At 40.2% G+C, this 19584-nt stretch overlaps 1 protein-coding gene across 2 annotated transcripts in view; it reads left to right on the top strand.

Annotated features, from left to right (window-relative positions):
- Window positions 1-313: 313 nt before the first annotated feature.
- Window positions 314-19584, top strand: part of RGPD4 (RANBP2 like and GRIP domain containing 4) — a 33262-nt gene continuing 13991 nt past the window's right edge. For both annotated transcript variants that reach the window (XM_058019195.1, XM_058019194.1), the window contains exons 1-20: window positions 314-432; window positions 2861-2928; window positions 3449-3560; window positions 4461-4613; window positions 5473-5703; window positions 6137-6282; window positions 7676-7868; window positions 8538-8628; window positions 9472-9681; window positions 10211-10389; window positions 10474-10649; window positions 10924-11047; window positions 11390-11551; window positions 11873-12010; window positions 12102-12248; window positions 12681-12863; window positions 12947-13030; window positions 13533-13668; window positions 13840-13937; window positions 14451-18843. In XM_058019195.1, the coding sequence (XP_057875178.1) occupies window positions 358-432; window positions 2861-2928; window positions 3449-3560; window positions 4461-4613; window positions 5473-5703; window positions 6137-6282; window positions 7676-7868; window positions 8538-8628; window positions 9472-9681; window positions 10211-10389; window positions 10474-10649; window positions 10924-11047; window positions 11390-11551; window positions 11873-12010; window positions 12102-12248; window positions 12681-12863; window positions 12947-13030; window positions 13533-13668; window positions 13840-13937; window positions 14451-18843 (7099 nt within the window). In that variant the 5' untranslated portion in view covers window positions 314-357. The remainder of the gene's footprint in view (window positions 433-2860; window positions 2929-3448; window positions 3561-4460; window positions 4614-5472; window positions 5704-6136; window positions 6283-7675; window positions 7869-8537; window positions 8629-9471; window positions 9682-10210; window positions 10390-10473; window positions 10650-10923; window positions 11048-11389; window positions 11552-11872; window positions 12011-12101; window positions 12249-12680; window positions 12864-12946; window positions 13031-13532; window positions 13669-13839; window positions 13938-14450; window positions 18844-19584) is intronic.

The raw sequence follows: 19584 nt of genomic DNA, 5'->3' as shown, positions 1-19584 counted from the left end.
ACTGAGGTGAGTTTGTTGTAGTTTCAGGTGAGAAATTGCTAACATTTGGTTTCTCACAGTTTTCCACGGCCGATTTTCTCCCCCTGCCCCCGCGCCCCCTGCGCGCATGCTCAGCGCCGGCCGGCCCCGCCCCCGGCCGTTGATATGGGGGCGGGAGGCGGCACGCGCCGGGGCTGCGCGCGCCGCGCGGCTGAGCGGGAACTTGCGTAACGCGCGGCGGCCGCGTCGCTCCTGCGCTTCCTCCCTCCGCCTCCCCTCCGCGGCCGCCGGGCCGGGGCCGCTGCCGCCGCGCCGGCCGGGAAGGCGCGTTCCACCGCCACAGAGGCCGGGCGCGGTCCCCGCCGCCGCCGCGGCGCCATGATGAGGCGAACGAAGCCCGAGGTGGAGCGCTACGTCGCCTCCTTGCAGGCCGCGGCGCCGTCCCCCAGAGAGGTGAGCGCGGCCTCGCGTTGCCCGTCCCCGCCGGGCCCGGGCGGCGCTGCGGCCGCTCCGTGCGGCCGGTGCGGGGCCCCTTGCCGCCCCGCGTGGGGCGCTGAAGGCCCTGCCGCGCGTCCTGAGGGGCCGCGGGGAGGCCTCGCTGCCGCCGGGCCGGGGGCGGCTGCGCTCGCTGCCCCTGCGCTGCCGGGCTGGGGCGGCTGCTCCCCGCAGGCTCCCGGCGCCTCGGTCTGGGGGCTTGGTCTGCTCGGCCCGTCCGTCCTTGGCGGTAAGAGGAAAAAGGATCCCTCTCTGCAGGGATGTCTTTCTGGAGGTAGTTAAACCCCACCTGGACGCGCCGATATCCCGTGCCCTAGGTGACTGAGCCATGGCAGGGTGTTGGACTAGATGATCTCCGCAGGTCTCTTCCATCCCTGACTGTTCTGATGTTCTGTGAGTTAAGGTGTCTTTGGGAGTATTTCTGAGCGCAGAATTTCTTAGGGTCTCTGTAAATCGAGTGAGATGGGGGAGCTGAGGAAGGGCCCAGGTGTTTGGCGTGCTGAAGGTGCTTTCCCTAACTGAGAGCAGTGGTTTAGTAGAGCTGTGCACCTGTAATTTACAGCTGGTAAGCCCTAGTGTAGTTTTAGAGTCCATGAGTACAGACTTCTTCAGTTTTGTAAGTGTTAAGTTCCTGTGTTTCCCGAGTTTCGTTTCTCAGACCAAGATTCCCGGGTTTCGTTTTTTCAGAAGAATCTAACCAAGGAAGACGTGAAGCACTTTCAGTTTTCTTTTATGTCTTGTGTCATTAATATTCTTATCTTTGCAGTAGTATTAGGAGAGGAGGAACTGGGAAAAAATAATTTTTCTGTTATATTTTAGTAACTGGCCAGAAGGATGAGGACCTCTGCATAACTTGTTACCATTTTTCATTGTATCTGGAAAGGATCTCAGTGAGCAGTCTGATGCAATTCGTGGGAGCTATTTAATCCTGAAAAATCCTGTTCTACTGCTCTTGAATTGATTTTTTTAAAAGTTAGAATATTCAGCACTGTGTTGTGTAGTGTGAATACATCGTGTTCACTACTATGCAGTAGGGCCTTTGTGCGGGCCTTGTGTGCATCATCATTATTTGTATCTCTTTCCCAACAGCAACAAAGTTGTTCTGTGGCTTAATTGCTTTGGGTGCTGTTTAGAGCAGCCAATGTCAAGGGCATTGCTCTCAGAACATAGGTGCTCTTTAATTGCTTTGGTGTTCCTACTGAGCTCAATAACAAACCCTCTCCTGTTGTGCTAAGACCAGCTGGTCCATATTTACTTCTTTAATTTTTTTTTTTTTTAATAAGCAATGCTTACAACTAATTCTATAAGCACAGTCACGGGTGGAAATGTTACTGATTTTCCTGTTGTGTTGATTTTAGGAGGGGGTGCTTATAACGCTGCAAAGCATTTATATTGAGGTTTCCTTCATCCATGTTTAAAAGGAGATGCCAAATGCAGCTCCATTCTGACATTGTGTTTCTCTTCAGTGTTTCCCTTTTATAGCAGGCTTCCAAAATACAGTCTGGAAACTTGAGGTGTGCTAGGAAGCCTGCTTTCATTTGTAACTGCTTAAAATTTTGCATTAATTACAGTGGTGAGGGAGGGAGACTTATAATTCAAGTGAATTCAAAATATACACACTTGTTTGGAATCACATTTCTAACTAGCTCCAGCATTTCTTTGTTTAAAAGCAAAATTGTTTTTGAACTGATATTGAGAATTCAAGCTTTAAATTTGTCTGATTTGTTTGTAACTCAGTTCTTTAACTCGCTCCTTTCACTTTTCCTCCTGATCATGCTTCTGCCACTTTGGCTTCTTTTGTACAGCCTTGTAACAGGAAGATTGTTTCACCTCTTGCTCCTAGGGTGTATATGTTAAAGTTATTTTAGTCAGAAATCAACTGGTGCATAAATGCCTTTCTTACCCAAGTGAGATTGACTTAAGCAAAAGTTGCTGTTTCCTCAAGTATACTTACACAGTAGTGTCTAATTACAGTACACTACAGTAGGGCTAAATGGCAGATCTCTCTTGATTTGTGGAATATTTTTTTCCTTGCTACATTACACAGCAATAAACTAAATGTAGATAACACTGTTCTTCCACTCTCTTTAATGAGTCATGTATGAAGTACCATGTGTATAAAGGCTTGTTGTTTTCTTCTCTTGTAATCTCTATCTTCTTAGTATATTTTGCTTTGTATAGCAAAAACTTTTATTCTTTTCATTCTTTACCTACGTCTTTCAGAAACAAACCCTTATATATGATGGGTGGATTTGAGCTGATAATGAATCATCAAATTCAGTCCCTTGAGTATTAGGCATTGCTGAAAAGAGAGGTCACTCATTAGGGATTTACTTTTGAAGTACTGAATGTCTAAAGTGTGTTTGTCATGCTTTTTCTCCTTCAGAAATCGATGAAAGGATTCCTCTTTGCTAAGCTGTATTTTGAAATTAAAGAGTATGAACTTGCTAAAAGGTAACATGCATTGATGGATATTTTTTTTTTCTTCTCTAAATGTAAAAGAAAAGCTTTGTTTTTATGAAGTAGACCAGAGAAACCAAGATGAGTATCATGCTGCTTTAAGCTAGCAGTTTGAAGATTGAATGTTATTTAGATTTTTCAAATAATAGAACAATAACTTAAAAGAAGATAAGCTAAGTGGTACTGAAAAAACTTACCTGGCTGAATTGGCTGATTTTTTTGGTCGTTGTATCAAGTAGTTCTTACCATTTCTACAAGTTCCTGCTTTTGTTATTTCAATCAACAGAAATACTGGCTGGTGAGGAAGTAGCGTTTGTACAGGTGTAAACCATATTGCTGCTTATGTAGAGGTCCTGACAGAGTGTCTGGAACAAAACATGTCTGTGCTTCTGTGGTTTGCTAAAGCATTTAGAACAAAATATGTCTGTGTGTCCTGTGTGGCAGATAAAGTTGCTGTTAGAGCTTGGATGGGAGGGGGAGTGTTAGTGAAAAGTACTCTTTTTCCCCTTCATAGATATATCTCTACATACCTCAATGTACAAGAGAGAGATCCCAAAGCACACAGATTTCTTGGACAAATTTATGAAGCTGAGGATAACATAGAAAAAGCTTTTGGGTGTTACAAGGTAAGTACTATGTTGAGCTACAACCCTTGGTGTTCTGCTTTATTCCTTTATAAAAGGACTTCTAAAACCCTTCTGTGGCTGAACAGTCTCAAACCCATAGAAGAAAACATGCTCCTGGGGAAACTGTGTCATACACATTTAACTATGGAAAGCACATGAACCACTGTGGAGAGGATTCTTCACTTGATATTGCTTGCTTCTGTAGTATATTTTGAAGTTGCTTCTTTGTTTTTTCTGGACTTGATCTTTAACCTGCTGTTAAGTTCTGCCCAAGTCATGCATAGACTCCTGGACTACTGTCACAGAATCCTGTCATACAAACTGTGATGACAGCTGGAGTTTAGCTGCTGCTAGAAGACTAGAGGCTTAGTGTGTTTGTGGGTTTTTTGTTTGTTTAGTTTTGAAGAGGGCAGGAGCAGAGGGGAGGGTCAAATCTAATTTTGATTAGGCAAGCATATTAATGTCAAATTTCCAGTCGAGTTTCCTTTGTTCTGGTTCCAGAGAGAGACTCAGAAGTCTGGCAAATACAACTCTGTGTATGAAGTGCTATCGCACTCCTTAAACTGTGTCTTAGTTTTTTAAAAGTTTTTACACCTGGCTAGACTAGAGGTTGTTATAGTCCTGCTGTTTGTGTATAGCAGTAGCTGGTGATAGATACAGAGGAAATGGTTTGCATTATTTCTTTTATGCTTTTCTCAATTTTAGCAGTTCTATTTGGGTGCTGTAAACTAGTGGGAGCATGTAGAAAGGCTTTTCTTATATGCTCTGTATTTATAGGTTTAACTCCTTTGAATAGCTGGGTATGTTTGTGGGGGTGTAACTCTTACCTGTTGTACATGGACCATAAGTTAAAGTTGCCTTTTTCTGTTTTTACTCCTGTGTCTGCATGGGGAAAAATAGCGTTCTGTGGAGTTGAACCCAACACAGAAAGATCTTGTACTGAAGATTGCAGAGTTACTATGCAATAATGACATCACTGATGGAAGAGCAAAATATTGGGTTGACAGAGCTGCTAAGCTCTTTCCTGGGAGCCCTGCTATTTACAGGTTGAAGGTAAGTTCAAAATTACCTGGTTCAAAGGCCTGAACAAGCTTTCAGCACCTGTGTGGAGTGCCTTTTGCGTGTTGCCTCAAGCAAAAGTCTTGTTAAATTATTTTAGTATCTTTAATATTAAAACAACTATTAGATGTTATGCTCCTAGTCGGACATTTTTGTCCAGTTTTAAAGGAAGCTGCAGCTGCATGCTTTCATACCCTTTCTAATGTTTCAAGTTGAATTTTCTTCCAGAATGCTGAGAAATTGTTATTTATCACAGTCAAGAAGTTGAAGATTAGATAGGTGTCATTTGTTCTTTCCATTGTGTCTCTGGCAGGAAGGTAGCTGATCTGTGAACTCAGACTTTGTTGCTTTACACTGCTTTTTTTGTTTTGTTTTTAAATCTGTAGTATCATAATTTCTGTGGTGTGTGAAAAATGCTGCCATTCTCAAATACCATGTAAATACTTTATGCCATGCAATGTCACTTTTGCACTGGTATGTTAATTTTGTGTTGCTTTTTAATTTTGTGTAATTTTGGGCAGCAGCCACATTGAAGTCTCAAGGTGTTTGGGTTTTTTTAAAGCAAGGTAGTCTATGGCATGGTCTGCTATCACTGAACCAAATGTTTTGAGAAGCACTTCTCTCTCTTGGTAAGAGGCAAATTCTTCTGAGGACTTTTCTTCTGTGATAGTCATGTACATTTTTAAATATTTGAGTAGTTAATCGAACTTCATGTAATACCTGAGAGCCATTAAGAGTACTCTACCTAGAGCAATGTGGTCTGTGTAGTGAAGAATGATACTTAGTACTGTAGTTGCTCAAGAGACTGATGTGGCAAATGAAATATTAATATGTTGCCTTCATGTTTCAACAGGAGCAGTTACTGGACTGTAAAGGTGAAGATGGGTGGAATCAGCTTTTTGACTTGATTCAAGCAGAACTTTATGCAAGACCAGATGATGTCTACATAAACATCAGACTAGTTGCGCTCTATCGTTCAAATAACAGATTAAAGGATGCTGTGCTCCACTGTCAGGAGGCAGAGAAGAGAATACCTTTGCAGTCAAGCTTGGAATGGTGTTCCTGTGTTGTAGAGACATTTGAGGTGTTTAATCATATTTTGATCCTGTGGTAGTCTTCCATATCTTTTTACCTGGTCTATTTCTCTTAGTATCCTTATTCTGGCAGCTGTTTCTCAAGGGATTTAACTCCTTCAAATGCAAGTCTGCTGAAACCAGTGGAACTACAAAATACTTCTTGTGTGGTTTTTTTTAATTGGAATTTTCTCCCTAAAATTAAACTTTATAGAGCTATTGAGTTTCTAACTTCAAAAGCTCAGTTAGACACAGCAGTTCCATTAGGGATAATATTGCTCAAGCAAGTAGTTCCCTGGAACTTTGCTGCTGAAGAATATGTTAAGTCTCACCTGTGAAACTGGATTGTGCAATAAATGCTACTAGTGTGTTTTGGAGAAGTACTGCCCTTGTCTTCATGGAAGGATGACTGTTCCTTATCCTGTGATGAACTTTCTTCTTTAGGAATATCTGGAATCTTTACAAGACTCGGAGTATGATAAAAATAACTGGAGAACTATCAAGAAAGATCATCTGCTGGCCTATTCCAGCTTTGTCAAACTGACACTTTCTTCTAGAGATGTTCAGGAATGCAGAGAGGCACTTGAAAGGTACTGTTTAAACTTTTCTGTAGTAAGAAGAAGTCCTCTTAAGAATTGTTTGGGGTCACATAACATCTGCTAAGCTTCTGTTTCACAGCTTATCTTGTTTTTGGATGGGAGAGGAGATTCTCTGTGCTGACCAGCAGGAGTGTTTCTTACTGGGTGTGAACCCCAAGCTATCTTTGACAGATGCTTGAATGGTCAGCACACAGCCATGGAGAAGACTCATTTATATCCTGGGTCTTGGTACCTTTTCCTCTGATTGGAAAAGTTGTTCTGTACTTCAGCAGTTGACTAATCCAGATTTCCCAAACAATTGGAAAAAAACACTGGCCCAAAAAAACTCCAATCCAAAGCAACAGAAGTCAAACTGAAAAGCCAAAGCTACCTCTTGTGTGTGTCAACTTTGTCCTAGTCATTCTATTATTAAGTAACACAGCACACTGGAGTAATTAGGAACTTTGTGTATATAGTGTAATGGGGAGGGAGGAAACCACCTGAAGCAAGAATAGTCTCCTTCAGAGGAAACTGGTGGTGTTACAGCTGGCTTAAAGGCTTACCATCCATGGTCCACCTAGAATAGTACAAAATAGTGTTTGTAGTCAATAATTTAAGATCTGTGTTTGTTTCTTGCCATTATCTTTTGTTTGTTACTGGTTTTTACTAATTTGTCGTTCCTCAGTACTATAATGGCTGTTATATTGCAGTCTGTAAAAATATTCCTGAGTCTGTTGATCTTGCATGAGTATTTGAAGCAGTATAGAATGGATGAGCAATATTTAATACCCATGTATATTTTATTTTATTTTTCTCCTCTAACATTGACCATGTGGGGTTTTCTGCTTCTGACTTATTAGAGAGTTTTGAGATGTTCACATCTGAAGCATTTCCAGATCGTAGCAATGCTGACAGCCATTATAGTCTTGTCCAGTAATTGAAAAAATTTTTTAATTGTTTTCTGGAAGTCCTCTCCTGAGTGGGGCTTGTATAGTAATCTAAAGGCACTAGAATTTCTGTAGTACTTTCTTTTTTTGAACAGCCTAATAAACAGTATTTTGGACCTTTTTGATAATGAAAAGAAAGGGCAGAATCAATAATGCCTCCTGTATGTCTCTAAATCTGCAGTAGTGAACAAGTTTATCCATGTGGTTCAGGACAATAGTTTTAAAAGTAGCTGTGCAAAAATGTGATGAAAAAAACTAGGTATCTAGGTAGTGCTTAAACTTGAGAGCTTTGGGAGTGTGAGGTGATGATACTTCCTAGTAACTTGGGTTTAAGCAATAGAAACAGTGCTTAGCATTGACTCATGAAGTTACTTAATTCACAGTTAAATAGCATGAACCCCAATCAGCTGCTGTAGCTTTTACCAGGACTCTGTTTAGAATTATTCTCTGCATTTTAGTTTTGATCGTGCACTTCAGTCAGTGAAACCATATGTGAGTGCGGCTGACGAGTTGTCTCGTACCTACGTGGAAATGAGAGGACAGCTGTACATGCATGCTGGAGCTTTGCTGCTGAAAATGGCCCAGGACAACGAGACACAGTGGAGAGCTATGTGTGAACTAGCAGCGTTGTGTTATCTCCTGAGTTTTCAGGTAAATGATGTTTCAGTCTAAGCCTTCACTTGATGCTTTTCTTGACATTTTCTAGTTGTTCATGTGTTGAATTCCTGTATTCCTGAGATGAACTAGTGTTTGTGTATCTAAAGGAGAACTGTCCTCACTCACCAAACCCTCCTCTGTCACAATTGTTTAAAATTTTCAAATGACACAAACAGGCTAAAAGTTACCTTCAATTGTTCCCCTTGCCAGAGTAACCTGATTCTTAAGTATTAGTGCATTTATTTCCTGTAGTGTATTTCCTTTTTCATAATACAAGTACACATGATGAGTGTTAAATTTTAAAAATTTAAAATTTTAAATTAAAAAAAAAATCAAGATTCTTTGCTTTATGAATTCTTTTCCTTGACTGTCCTTTTTATACCATTGCTTGCATTGCAGGTATTACTTGCTCTTGTGTACACTTAATGTTACTTTCAAGAGCTATACTTGCACATCTGTGTAATTTAGGTGGGTTCTCTGCTCTCTTTGCCCATCCCACACAAAACCATAACCCAATATATGTACCTTCAGAATGAATAATGCCTGTTTTCTTATAGCTTTCTAATGCTAAAAATAAGCTTATTTCTTAATTTCTAAGGTTCATTTAAATGTCCTGCTCTTACTGTGGAAAAACCTGTAACAATTTTCTCCTTACTTCACCAGGTTCCTAAACCAAAGTCAAAACTCATAAAGGGGGATCAAACTGGACAAGATATGCTAGAAATGTTGGCCTGTGATCGAAAAAGCCAGTCTGGTAATAAAAAAATAGCTGCATAGTTCCATTTTAGTGCTGCAAATCTACTGTAAAGTCTAAGATTTGTTAAAGAACACATTTGTGTATCTTGTAACGTTGTCACTCCAGTGTATAGTACAGCCTTATAGATTCCGACTACATATGTGAAACACAACAGTACTTTGGTTCTGACACCTAAAGTTAATTTTCTCCTCTTAAGCTGCTGGTAGAGTGTGTTCTTGTTTCAACAGTGGTTGGGTTTTTTCCTCCTTTTTGACTTTCTAGTATGCTAAGGTAGAATTTAACTTTTATCATCTGTTAAATCTACTGGAAATGGCTTCTGCCTGCTGATGCTGTTTTGCAAGTATTGTTAGCCCCAAGAGGGAAAGAAAAGATTAGCTTGTTTCCCTGATCTTTTTATCCTTTCACCTGTTCATCAGCTTAGGTCTTTTTCCTGCCAAGTATAGACAGTGTTTCAGTCTACAAAATTCTTAGAGATGAAAACAGATGAAGCTGCCAGACATGAGGTTCATTTACTTCAGAATGGATTTTGTTCTGCTTGTATCACATCTGTAAGGTCACTTGCAATGCCCTTAGAAGAATCATGGTGGGAGGGCTCTGTTTTCCTAAAGAACTGCATTTAAAAATTCTTTGGGGTTGTTGTCACTAAAAGCTTGGAAAGCCTATGTGCTGAAACACTGACCTAATTACAGGGAGAACATACCTGAACAGTCTGTAGGTTTCATAAGGGGAAATCCTGATTCCCATCCAGCTTTCAGTAGCAAAGAGCAGTCCAGCATAGCAAATAGTGCTTTCCTTGTGTTCACTGCTTTATTTATGTGAAGTGGCATTTTTGTGTTCTAGGTCATATGCTGCTGAATTTAAGTCATGGCAAGCAAGACTTCTTTAAAGAGATTGTGGAATCATTTGCAAACAAGAATGGCTCATTTGCATTGTTTGATAGCCTGTTTGAGAGTGGAGCCTCTAGAGAGAGGTCTTTTATTGGCACAGATGATATTGGAAATGTCAGTACACAAGCACCAGTGCAAATAGAACTTCACAAATACGATATTGGTAAGAACTGTTACTTTCTGAAACTCAGCACAGCTTTGCGTAGCATAACCTCTTCTGCAGATACTTGTGGAAGAGGTACTGGTACACAAATACTTGTACTGTAACAAAAGACAAATACCTGGAATGGCTGTCCAAAGTTGCCTTAATGTCATAGAAAAGACTTATTCTGTATTGCAGTGTAAAGTAGTGCTTGTTCAGTACTTCCTTAAGGATTTTTGGAGAAGTAAATAGTTTTGCTAGAATCAGTTATCTATTGGACAGAATAAGCTGAGAATGGAATAGATGAGAGTCATCCCCTCAGAAGCTTAAGCAGTTGATGGCTTTGAGCACTTAGATGAACTTGGTATGTTTGTCTGTACTGAAGTTTGTAACTCTTTGTAAGTGAAACCTGGAATCTTGATGCTCATTGGTCTTAAAGTATCTTTGGCCCTTGTGGCAGAGTGCAATGTGAAACCCAGCTTTGATCAGATAGTGGTACTGAGGGCTTGCAGGAAGCTGGCATTTGCATCCAACCTTGTTTTCTGCGCAGGTGCCATTCGGTTGCACAATGGCAGTCTCCAGCACCTGGTGTGGCTTGGCTTGCAGTGGAACTCCATGTCAGTCTTACCCCCCATGCGCAAATGGTTAAAACAGCTCTTCCACTTGCCCCAAGAAACATCAAGACTTGAGACAGATGCTCCTGAATCTATTTGCCTGTTAGACCTTGAAGTAAGTGAACTTTCAAGTTCTTTAAGGTACTGTGCAAATTAAGTTTTTTGTAATTAATAACTCTAATTTATTTTTTAAAAACAGGTATTCCTACTTGGGGTGATATTCACTAGCAACTTACAACTGCAAGAGAAGTTTAATTCTCACTACAGTGCACATCAGCCTCAATTTTTACCATTGCCAATATGCAAACAACTCTATACTGAAAAGCAAAAATCCTGGTGGGATGCTGTTCGTACTCTTCTTCAGAGAAAATCAATGTAAGGCTTTTTCAGTTTGGAAATGTTTGATCAAGCCTTTAGGGACCATCTGCTACAGCAATTTGGATTGTCCCTATAGATTCTTGTGAAATTAATTTTTTTTACATATTTTTTACATTGAATGTTTCTTGTAGTAGGGACTTGATATGCTTGAAAGATTTCTGTGCCTAGAGGCAAATTAGGACTAAAGCTGCAGGCTGTATTCATGAAGTGAATGGTATGTGAACAGATGACAATCACAAAATACTAATCAAGGAATGTTTCTTGTATTCAGACCAGGAACAGCAGCAAAACTGAGGCTTATTGTGCAGCATGGCATAAGTACTCTGCGAACACTGGACAAGCATGGCCTTCAACCTGCCTTAATCATACACTGGGCAAAAAGCTTGCAGAAAACAGTAAGCTGAGATTAGTTTTAAATACATGGAAGCAAAAGTGTTTTTCTTATTTTATTAATTATGAACAGACTGAGGGGCTGGGGGATGGGATGAATGTGTATTATTAAGAATATCTGAATATTTTATCAGACAAACTTATTGTTCTTGTCACTTTGTGAAATACTCTTGTCTTAAACTGTTGTGTTATTTTCTACGTGTATGTTACTTAACGTAGCTTTTCTGCTTAATGTCAGAAAAGGACTTTGGAACTCCTAAAGAAAATAAGAGAAGGATATGTAGGAGTAGCATTTTGACTTGCATTTGTTGAAATAACATCTGCATCTATTTTCTTTTCTTCACCAGGGAATTAGCCTTAACTCCTTCTATGACCAGAAGGAATATATTGGACGAAGTGTCTACTACTGGAAGAAAGTTCTGCCAATGCTGGAAACTATCAAAAAGAAGAGGAGTATTTCTGAACCTACTGATCCTCTCTTCAAACACTTCCATAGTGTAGATGTTCAGGTACAGATCAATTGAGACAAGGCTGAAGAGAAGGGTCTGTGTCAGTAATGAACAAAGTTGTGGGATTTTTGTCTACATGTACTATTCTATGTTATTACTACTGTGAAGCTCTCAAAGGTGAGATTGGGTAATAGTGTTTTATAAAGGGGGAAAATTCTCTCCTTGTAGCTTTCGTCTTGCCTTTGAAATGGTATTTATGATTTGAAGGCACTGAACACCCTCAGTACCAACTTTCTTGAAAAAGAATTCTCCCGGTATTACAGGAAAAAAGGTTATGTCGTTCCATTGTTAAGTATAAGTTTTCTTTCACTTTATTTGTAGGTCTTTCAGGTTGCAGCGTATGAAGAAGAGGCACAGATAGCATTTGCTATGTTGGATGCAGTTGATGGCAAAACTGATGATGCTTTAATAGCATTTGAAGCTATTGAGAATGTGGTGTCATACTGGAATCTTGCCATGGTACGTTTGTAAATAGCATTACCCAGAAGTGCTTCTATTTATTCAGTTTCCTTCTGACTGATACTACTCACTCTTGCATCCTGTTCTTCAGATTTTCCAAAGAAAAGCAGAAGAAATTGAAAATGATGTCATGCTGCCAGAAGAACATGAAGAACATAAAACTTACCTTCTTAAAGCCAAGTATTATCTAATGAAAATTATTGCAGAAAGCTCCTCAGATATGTCAGTTGCAGAGAAAGTAAGTAATTCTTGCTTCAAAAACTTCTTCCAATGAATGCAGTAGCTTAGGTCCATTTTGAAAAATGAAATCCTTTGCATTCAAGGTACTTATTTTTGGTCCAGGCTTTCAGGCAAGTTAAATCCTGGGTAACTTCTCTAACTGACCAGATCGTGTGGTATCCTGGCTACCCTGTGGATGAAAGCTTTAATGTCAATAAAAAGCTTTTGCCACTGTCTTTTAGTTTGATAGTCTGAAAAAAAAATTTTTTTTTATTTTTGTGTGAGTTGTTTACTTATGTGAATCCTAGCAAGGTAAGAGCTTTGCTGAAAAAAACTCCAGTGTTTACATAATGATAAGACTTGTGAATTGCTCAGCCAGAATTCTAAATGTAGTTTGTCTTGTTCTGAGGAAGAATTGCAGTCATGACTCATGTTTGAATAAACTCTCTAGTTACCAGTGTCTCTTGAGACTGTGAGAGAAGTGTTAGATACGGTGATCCAGGAACTTGGTGAGAACTGTGAAGAGGGAAGTCTTGCCTTCAGAAACGGTCTGTCACGAACTGTAGATTCAGCAATGAAACATTCCACTCCATCACCAACCAAGTTCTCTTTTTCACCAACTAAGACCTACAAGGTATGTTAGCCAGTTATTATTTCAGGGAATTGTTAATCTTGTAAGAAAAACTCAGATGAATCAATAAACTTTTTTTTTCCTAGTTCTCTCCAAAAACTCCTCCTCAGTGGGCAGAAGACCATAAATCTATACTTCAAATGATTTGTCAGCAAGTGGAAGCTTTAAAGGTAAAAATTCTGTCACCATTTTCAGTAATGAACTGTTAGTCTTTTAGTTATGGTAAGGATCTAGTGATAAGTGCATGGGCTAACTTACAGTTCCTAGAATTACTTTCCGTAAATAGCTTCATAAAATTAGTACCAGAGTAAATCCTTTTGCTTAAAAGCTCCTCTCTGGGCTGTGGGCAGGAGTGCTGAGGCAGCCCATCTAAGGGACTCTTTCTCTATGTAGAAAGAATTCTGCTTTTATCAGCTTGGTTCTCATCCACTTGGTTCTGGTTTTTTTAACTGGCTTGTTCTGGCTTTAGAACACAATGGAAGTACTTTGTACTCCATGGACATGTCTTGCATGATCTGGCAGGTACTACTTTTTTTTTTCTTAATTAGTCCCATACCATGGATTGAACATGCTTTTTAATAGTAAAAGGGAGGTGATCATGCCTTATATTTTCTTTGACAAATACCTGTGCAATCAATACTTACACTCTTGCTTGGCACCCTGTCTCAACAGAATGATTTGCAAGAAATGAAACTTAATAATTCCAACACAAATGCATCTCATCGGTGGCCTGCTGAAAACTATGGAACTGATGCAATACCAGACAGTTATCAGAGAGCACAAAATCTTCATGAAGCCCCTTTAACAGGCAAGTTGCTGCAGAATTTTTATCTAAATGCTTAGCTATATCAAGATTTTTGAAAACAATGCTAAAATGTTTTAATGATTCACTGTTAAAAACTGATTGCTAGCAAGAGTATGTAGAAAACAACAACAAGAAAAGATAAGTGTTGACTGTTTTCCTGGTGTTCCTTTGTAGTTGCTACCACTGGCCCATCTGTGTTCTACAGCCAGTCACCTGCCTATAACTCTCAGTATCTTCTGGGAACTGCTGCAACCAATGTAACACCGGCAAAGGTGAAAATAATTTTTTTTCCTTAAAATGCTTCCAATGATCTGAAAATGACTGACTGGTTTTGATTCTGTACATCGTTGGATGTAATTGCAGTTCCTTATGCAGAATTTGGTCAACTTAAACTGCTGGGGATAAAATTATAATTTGTCTCCCTGCTTAACTTCTGGGATATGGAGTTTGGGTGAAAAAGCTAGAAAAATATTTTATATGTGTGTACATTTCTCGTACAGGTATGTATGATAGCGCTTAACTATTCCCCCCTTAATTGTGTGGCAAAAGAGAATGGGGTTTTCAAAACTTCTTTTCATGTAAAAGCCACTCATATTGTGCCCCTTTTTCAATGTTTGTTCTCAAATGCCCATCAAGTTTCAAGCTAAGGTAAAACTGGTTTAGATTTAAACTTGAAAGCATGCCTTTGTTTTAAGAGTGCACATTACATGGGCTTCAGCACAGTAATATTTTGTCCTCTTTGTTACCCTAATAAGCAGAGCACTTGTTTTCTGCTTTTTCTTTAGCCTCCTGTCTATGGCATGAACCGACTTGCGCCTCAGCCACATATATATTCCTATCAGCCACCACCCATGCATACACCACCTCTGCAAAACACTTCTGGTTGTATGTTTTCCCAAGAAATGTATGGCCCACCTCTGCGTTTTGATTCTCCTGGCACTACACTCATTTCTCCTCGTACAGCTGATGACTATTACAACTACAGTGTTCCACAGGCAAGCACCAATCCAACACTGCCTAAACCAGGCTATTTCACAAACCGTTCAGCCACGCCACCCACCTTAAAGCCTGCAGAACCAAAAGCAATGCCTAAATTTGGACAGCCAGGAACAGCAGAAGGATCAAAACCGCCCATGTCAACACCAGCACAGCCAAGTCAGCCGACAACTTTTAAGTTTAAACCTAACTTCAAGTCTAATGATGGAGACTTCACTTTTTCTTCTCCCCCTCAAGTTGCTCCACAGCCCCTTAATGCACCTTTTAATAGTAGAGAAAGCCTCTTGGATCTTCTAACATCTGACAAACCTTTACAGGATGATAGATATGTTGATCAAAAGCCAGTTAGTGATCCCACAAACAGTTCAAGAAATATTTTCAATTTTAGCAATAAACATATTCCAGGCATGTCTCTCCGAGATAACACAGGACAAAATGTACACAAAAATGTGGGTTTTGAGAAGAGTGATACATTTAGTGCTCAAGAACCAAGTAAGCCTGTATTTATGGCTTCAAATTCAGATTTGGCCAATAGAAGTCATGAAACAGAAGGAGGAAGCACCCATGGTGGAGATGAGGATGATGATGGTCCTCATTTTGATCCTGTAGTACCACTTCCTGATAAGATTGAAGTAAAGACAGGTGAGGAAGATGAAGAAGAATTCTTTTGCAACAGAGCCAAGCTCTTTCGTTTTGATGCAGAATCTAAGGAATGGAAAGAAAGGGGTATTGGAAATGTGAAAATACTGAAACATAAAGTATCTGGCAAATTTCGTCTCTTAATGAGACGGGACCAAGTGCTGAAAATCTGTGCAAATCACTACATAAATACTGATATGAAATTAACTCCAAATGCTGCATCAGATAAGTCATTTGTATGGCATGCTTTAGACTATGCAGATGAATTGCCAAAACCAGAACAGCTTGCAATTAGATTTAAAACACCTGAAGAAGCAATGCTTTTCAAAAAAAAGTTTGAGGAGGCACAGAATATTTTAAAATCCTTGGGATCAAATGCTGACACGTCTGTGGCTCAGAGCAGTGGAACTGCAAAAGAAACAGCGAATCAGGACACCAAGGAGCCCAACAGAACCACTTCTGGGACCATGAACTTGGGCTTTCAGTTTCTAAAAGATGGAACAAGCAGTGAACCTGACAGCAAAGGCACCCTTACAGCTACATCCACTGCATCTAGCACTACCATTTCATTTGGGAAGGATGCTCAGCAAGCCTGTTCTTCTGGTGGGTTTGGGCAGCATCTCTTGAAGAAGGACCAATGGGTGTGTAAAGTGTGTTTAGTTCCAAATGAAGCAACTGTAAAGAACTGTGTAGCATGTGAAAGTCCAAATCCAGGTATGTGGGAAACACATGGCACTCCAATGACTGGCTCTGCAAGTTTGAAACCAAGTGGTAACACAGTGCAGGACAAGTTTGGATCTCCTTTTGCTAAAAAGGAAGGTCAGTGGGACTGCTCTGTATGCTCAACCCGAAATGAAGCAGAAGATGTGAACTGCTCTTCCTGTCAGAGTCCAAAACCTCAAAATCAACCAAATACATCCATACCTTCTGTTCTGGCATCTGCTGGTCTGGAGCTTGGTTCCATTGCTGATACAAGTAAGCCACAGAAAAATGGGTTTGAAGGGCTTTTTACCAAAAAGGAAGGTCAGTGGGATTGTAGTACTTGTCTTGTGAGGAACGAAGGTTCTTCGCTAACCTGCGTAGCCTGCGAAACGCCGAATCCATCTGCTAAGCCAGCTGGCGATGCTTTGCCAACTCCTGCTTTTGGCTTGAAAAGTAAATTGCCTGAACTTGGTGGAGGACAGTTGGCAACAGGCTTTAAGTTTGGTCTTGAGCAAGGCAAGACACCACCATTTACATTTCAGATTTCTTCTGATACTGAAGCTAAGCCTGCAAAGGAAGGATTTAGCTTTTCAATGCAAATGCCTGCAGGTGGATTTAAATTTGGGATACAGGAGTCTAGTAAATTTGGGATACAGGAGTCTAGTAAAAATACCACTAAGAAAGATGAGCTATCCAAAGAGCATACAACTGGTTTCTTAAAAAGCGTTGATGAAAAAGACAAAAAGGAATTACCCTCAGACAGTGGAATTGGATTCCAATTTCAAGAAACAGCAGACAAGGAGAAAATTGACTTTGTTTTTGGGCAAAATAGCAGCACTTCTACTTTTGCTGAGCTTGCAAAAAGTACTCCTAGGGAAGGTTTTCAATTTGGCAAAAAGGACCCTAACTTCAAAGGCTTTTCAGGTGCAGGTGAAAAGTTGTTTTCTTCACAAAATTCTAAAACAGATCAGAAAGCAAACACCTCTGCTGACCTTAGTGAGAAGGATGATGATGTGTATAGGACAGAGGAGAGTGATGATATCCATTTTGAACCTATAGTTCAGATGCCTGAAAAAGTAGAACCTTTTACAGGAGAGGAAGATGAGAAAGTGTTATACTCCCAGAGAGTAAAGCTGTTCAGGTTTGATCCAGAAACAAGCCAGTGGAAGGAACGTGGGGTAGGCATTCTGAAGATTCTTAAAAACGAAGTTAACGGCAAAGTAAGAATATTGATGCGGCGTGAGCAAGTACTGAAGGTGTGTGCAAATCACTGGATAACAACAACAATGAACTTGAAACAGCTGTCTGGCTCAGACAAAGCATGGATGTGGATGGCCAATGACTTTTCTGATGGTGATGCAAAGTTGGAGCATCTGGCGGCAAAATTCAAGACACCAGAGCAGGCTGAGGAGTTCAAGCAGAAGTTTGAAGAATGCCAGAGGCTACTACTAGATATACCACTGCAGACACCCCATAAACTTGTTGATACAGGTAGGACAGCTCAGCTTATACAGAAAGCAGAAGAAATGAAGTGTGGCTTAAAAGATCTCAAAACTTTTCTGACAGATGACAAAACCAAACTGTCAGAAGAGGAAAGTGGAAACCCTGCTTGTACCAGCAATACTTCTGATTTGGTTATAAAACCACATGCTGAAAGTACAGGCCCTACTCTGGAGTGGGATAACTATGACTTGCGTGAAGAAGCATTGGATGATAGTGTAAGCAGTTCTGTATATGCATCACCTCTTGCAAGTAGCCCTGTAAGGAAAAATCTGTTTAGATTTGGAGAGTCTACCACTGGTTTTAGTTTCAGCTTTAAATCTGCTTTGAGCCCATCCAAATCTCCTGCCAAACAGAATCAGAGTAGAACATCAGTAGGCACAGATGAAGATTCTGATGTTACTCAAGAAGAGGAAAGAGATGGACAGTACTTTGAACCTGTGGTACCTCTGCCTGATCTTGTGGAAGTGACCAGTGGTGAGGAAAATGAGCAAGTTGTCTTCAGCCATAGAGCCAAACTCTACAGATACGACAAAGATGCAAATCAGTGGAAAGAGAGAGGGATTGGGGATATCAAGATATTGCAGAACTATGACAACAAACAAGTTCGTATAGTAATGAGAAGGGACCAGGTACTAAAACTCTGTGCCAATCACAGGATAACACCAGAGATGAATTTGCAACAAATGAAAGGATCTGATAGAGCCTGGGTATGGACTGCGTGTGACTTTGCAGATGGGGAAAGAAAAGTGGAACTTCTGGCTGTGCGATTCAAGCTGCAAGATGTTGCAGACTCATTTAAGCAAATTTTTGATGAAGCAAAGCATGCCCAAGAGAGAGAGACACTGATAACACCTCTTTCTTCTCGTGCCAATACACCAAAGGAATTTCCATGTGGTAAAAATGCTGTAGCTGTGCTAGAAGAAACAACCAGAGAAAGAACTGATGTCAGCCATGGTGATGATACTTCTGATACAACTGTAGAGGCTGCAGAGGTGGCAAGTACTTCTGAAACACCAACAAAAGCAGTGGTTTCTCCTCCAAAGTTTGTATTTGGATCTGAATCTGTCAAGAGCATTTTCAGTAATGAAAAATCAAAGACATTCACATTTGGAAATACTTCAGCCACTGGTTCTCTCTTTGGCTTCAGTTTTAATCCCCCAAGAAAGAGTGAAGGCCATATTCCAGCATCTCAGGACACAGCACAGAAAGAGCCAGAAGGCTCTGAACCACCAAAAATCTCAAATGCTACTCAGAAGCCTGTAGACAGCAAGGTAGACAACTTGCCAGCTTCATCACAAGATGGACCGTCCAACTTCTCATTTAGAATTCTGGAAAAAGGTGAGTAGGAGTTTTACTAGTAATTCAAGTATGCAACTTACTAAGCAGTCAGCTGTGTGCTATTCATTATTGTTTATTCTCTTGAGAATAGGTAGTGTCTTTCAGTTTTGATGCAGGTATCCACATGTTTCAAGTCATATTTTCATTTCAAGTCATATTTTCATTTTTATTTGAAAATAACTGTATGATGCAGGATGGAAATTTGTGTACTGAGAACAGAATTTTCAGGTAGAGCTTAAACTCTGAAGTGCTGCATCTGAATCTTGGATTTAAATGCCCAAAGAATTTGTGGATTTGCTTTTGGGACTTAAATAGATAGTTGATGTTGTATGTACCTGCATCTTTACTCTGAGTGGCCAAGTGTGAGAACAGCAGATGGATGCATCAGCTAAAAATTGCATTTTCCCCATAATTAAGTAGATGGGTATTCTGAAACTTGTCTATACTTTGTTTCAAGTGTTAAATACCAGCCTCTGTAATTTTGGTTGTGTAGCTTAACATCAAATGTCAGCCTGCTTCCTGAGCCTGAAAAAGAGATTGTGATGGCATACTCAGTTGTATGGTTTCTGTTATAGTCTGAAAAAGATGCACAGGCAGAAGCTGTGGCTGTGACAGGAGCACTGTAATGGGCTGAAGTGTCTTTGTGAAAAGGATGGGATGTCTCAGAATTATGAACATGTCCTGTCTCTTTATTAGCTTAAGTGTAGTGAAGTGACATGGCAGAAGCTGATAGCTGCAGTT

The sequence above is a fragment of the Melospiza georgiana genome, chromosome 2 (genome assembly GCF_028018845.1).
Source record: "Melospiza georgiana isolate bMelGeo1 chromosome 2, bMelGeo1.pri, whole genome shotgun sequence".
Lineage (NCBI taxonomy): Eukaryota > Metazoa > Chordata > Aves > Passeriformes > Passerellidae > Melospiza > Melospiza georgiana.
Note: the sequence above shows the minus strand (reverse complement) of the source record. Positions and strands in the feature narration are given on the sequence as shown.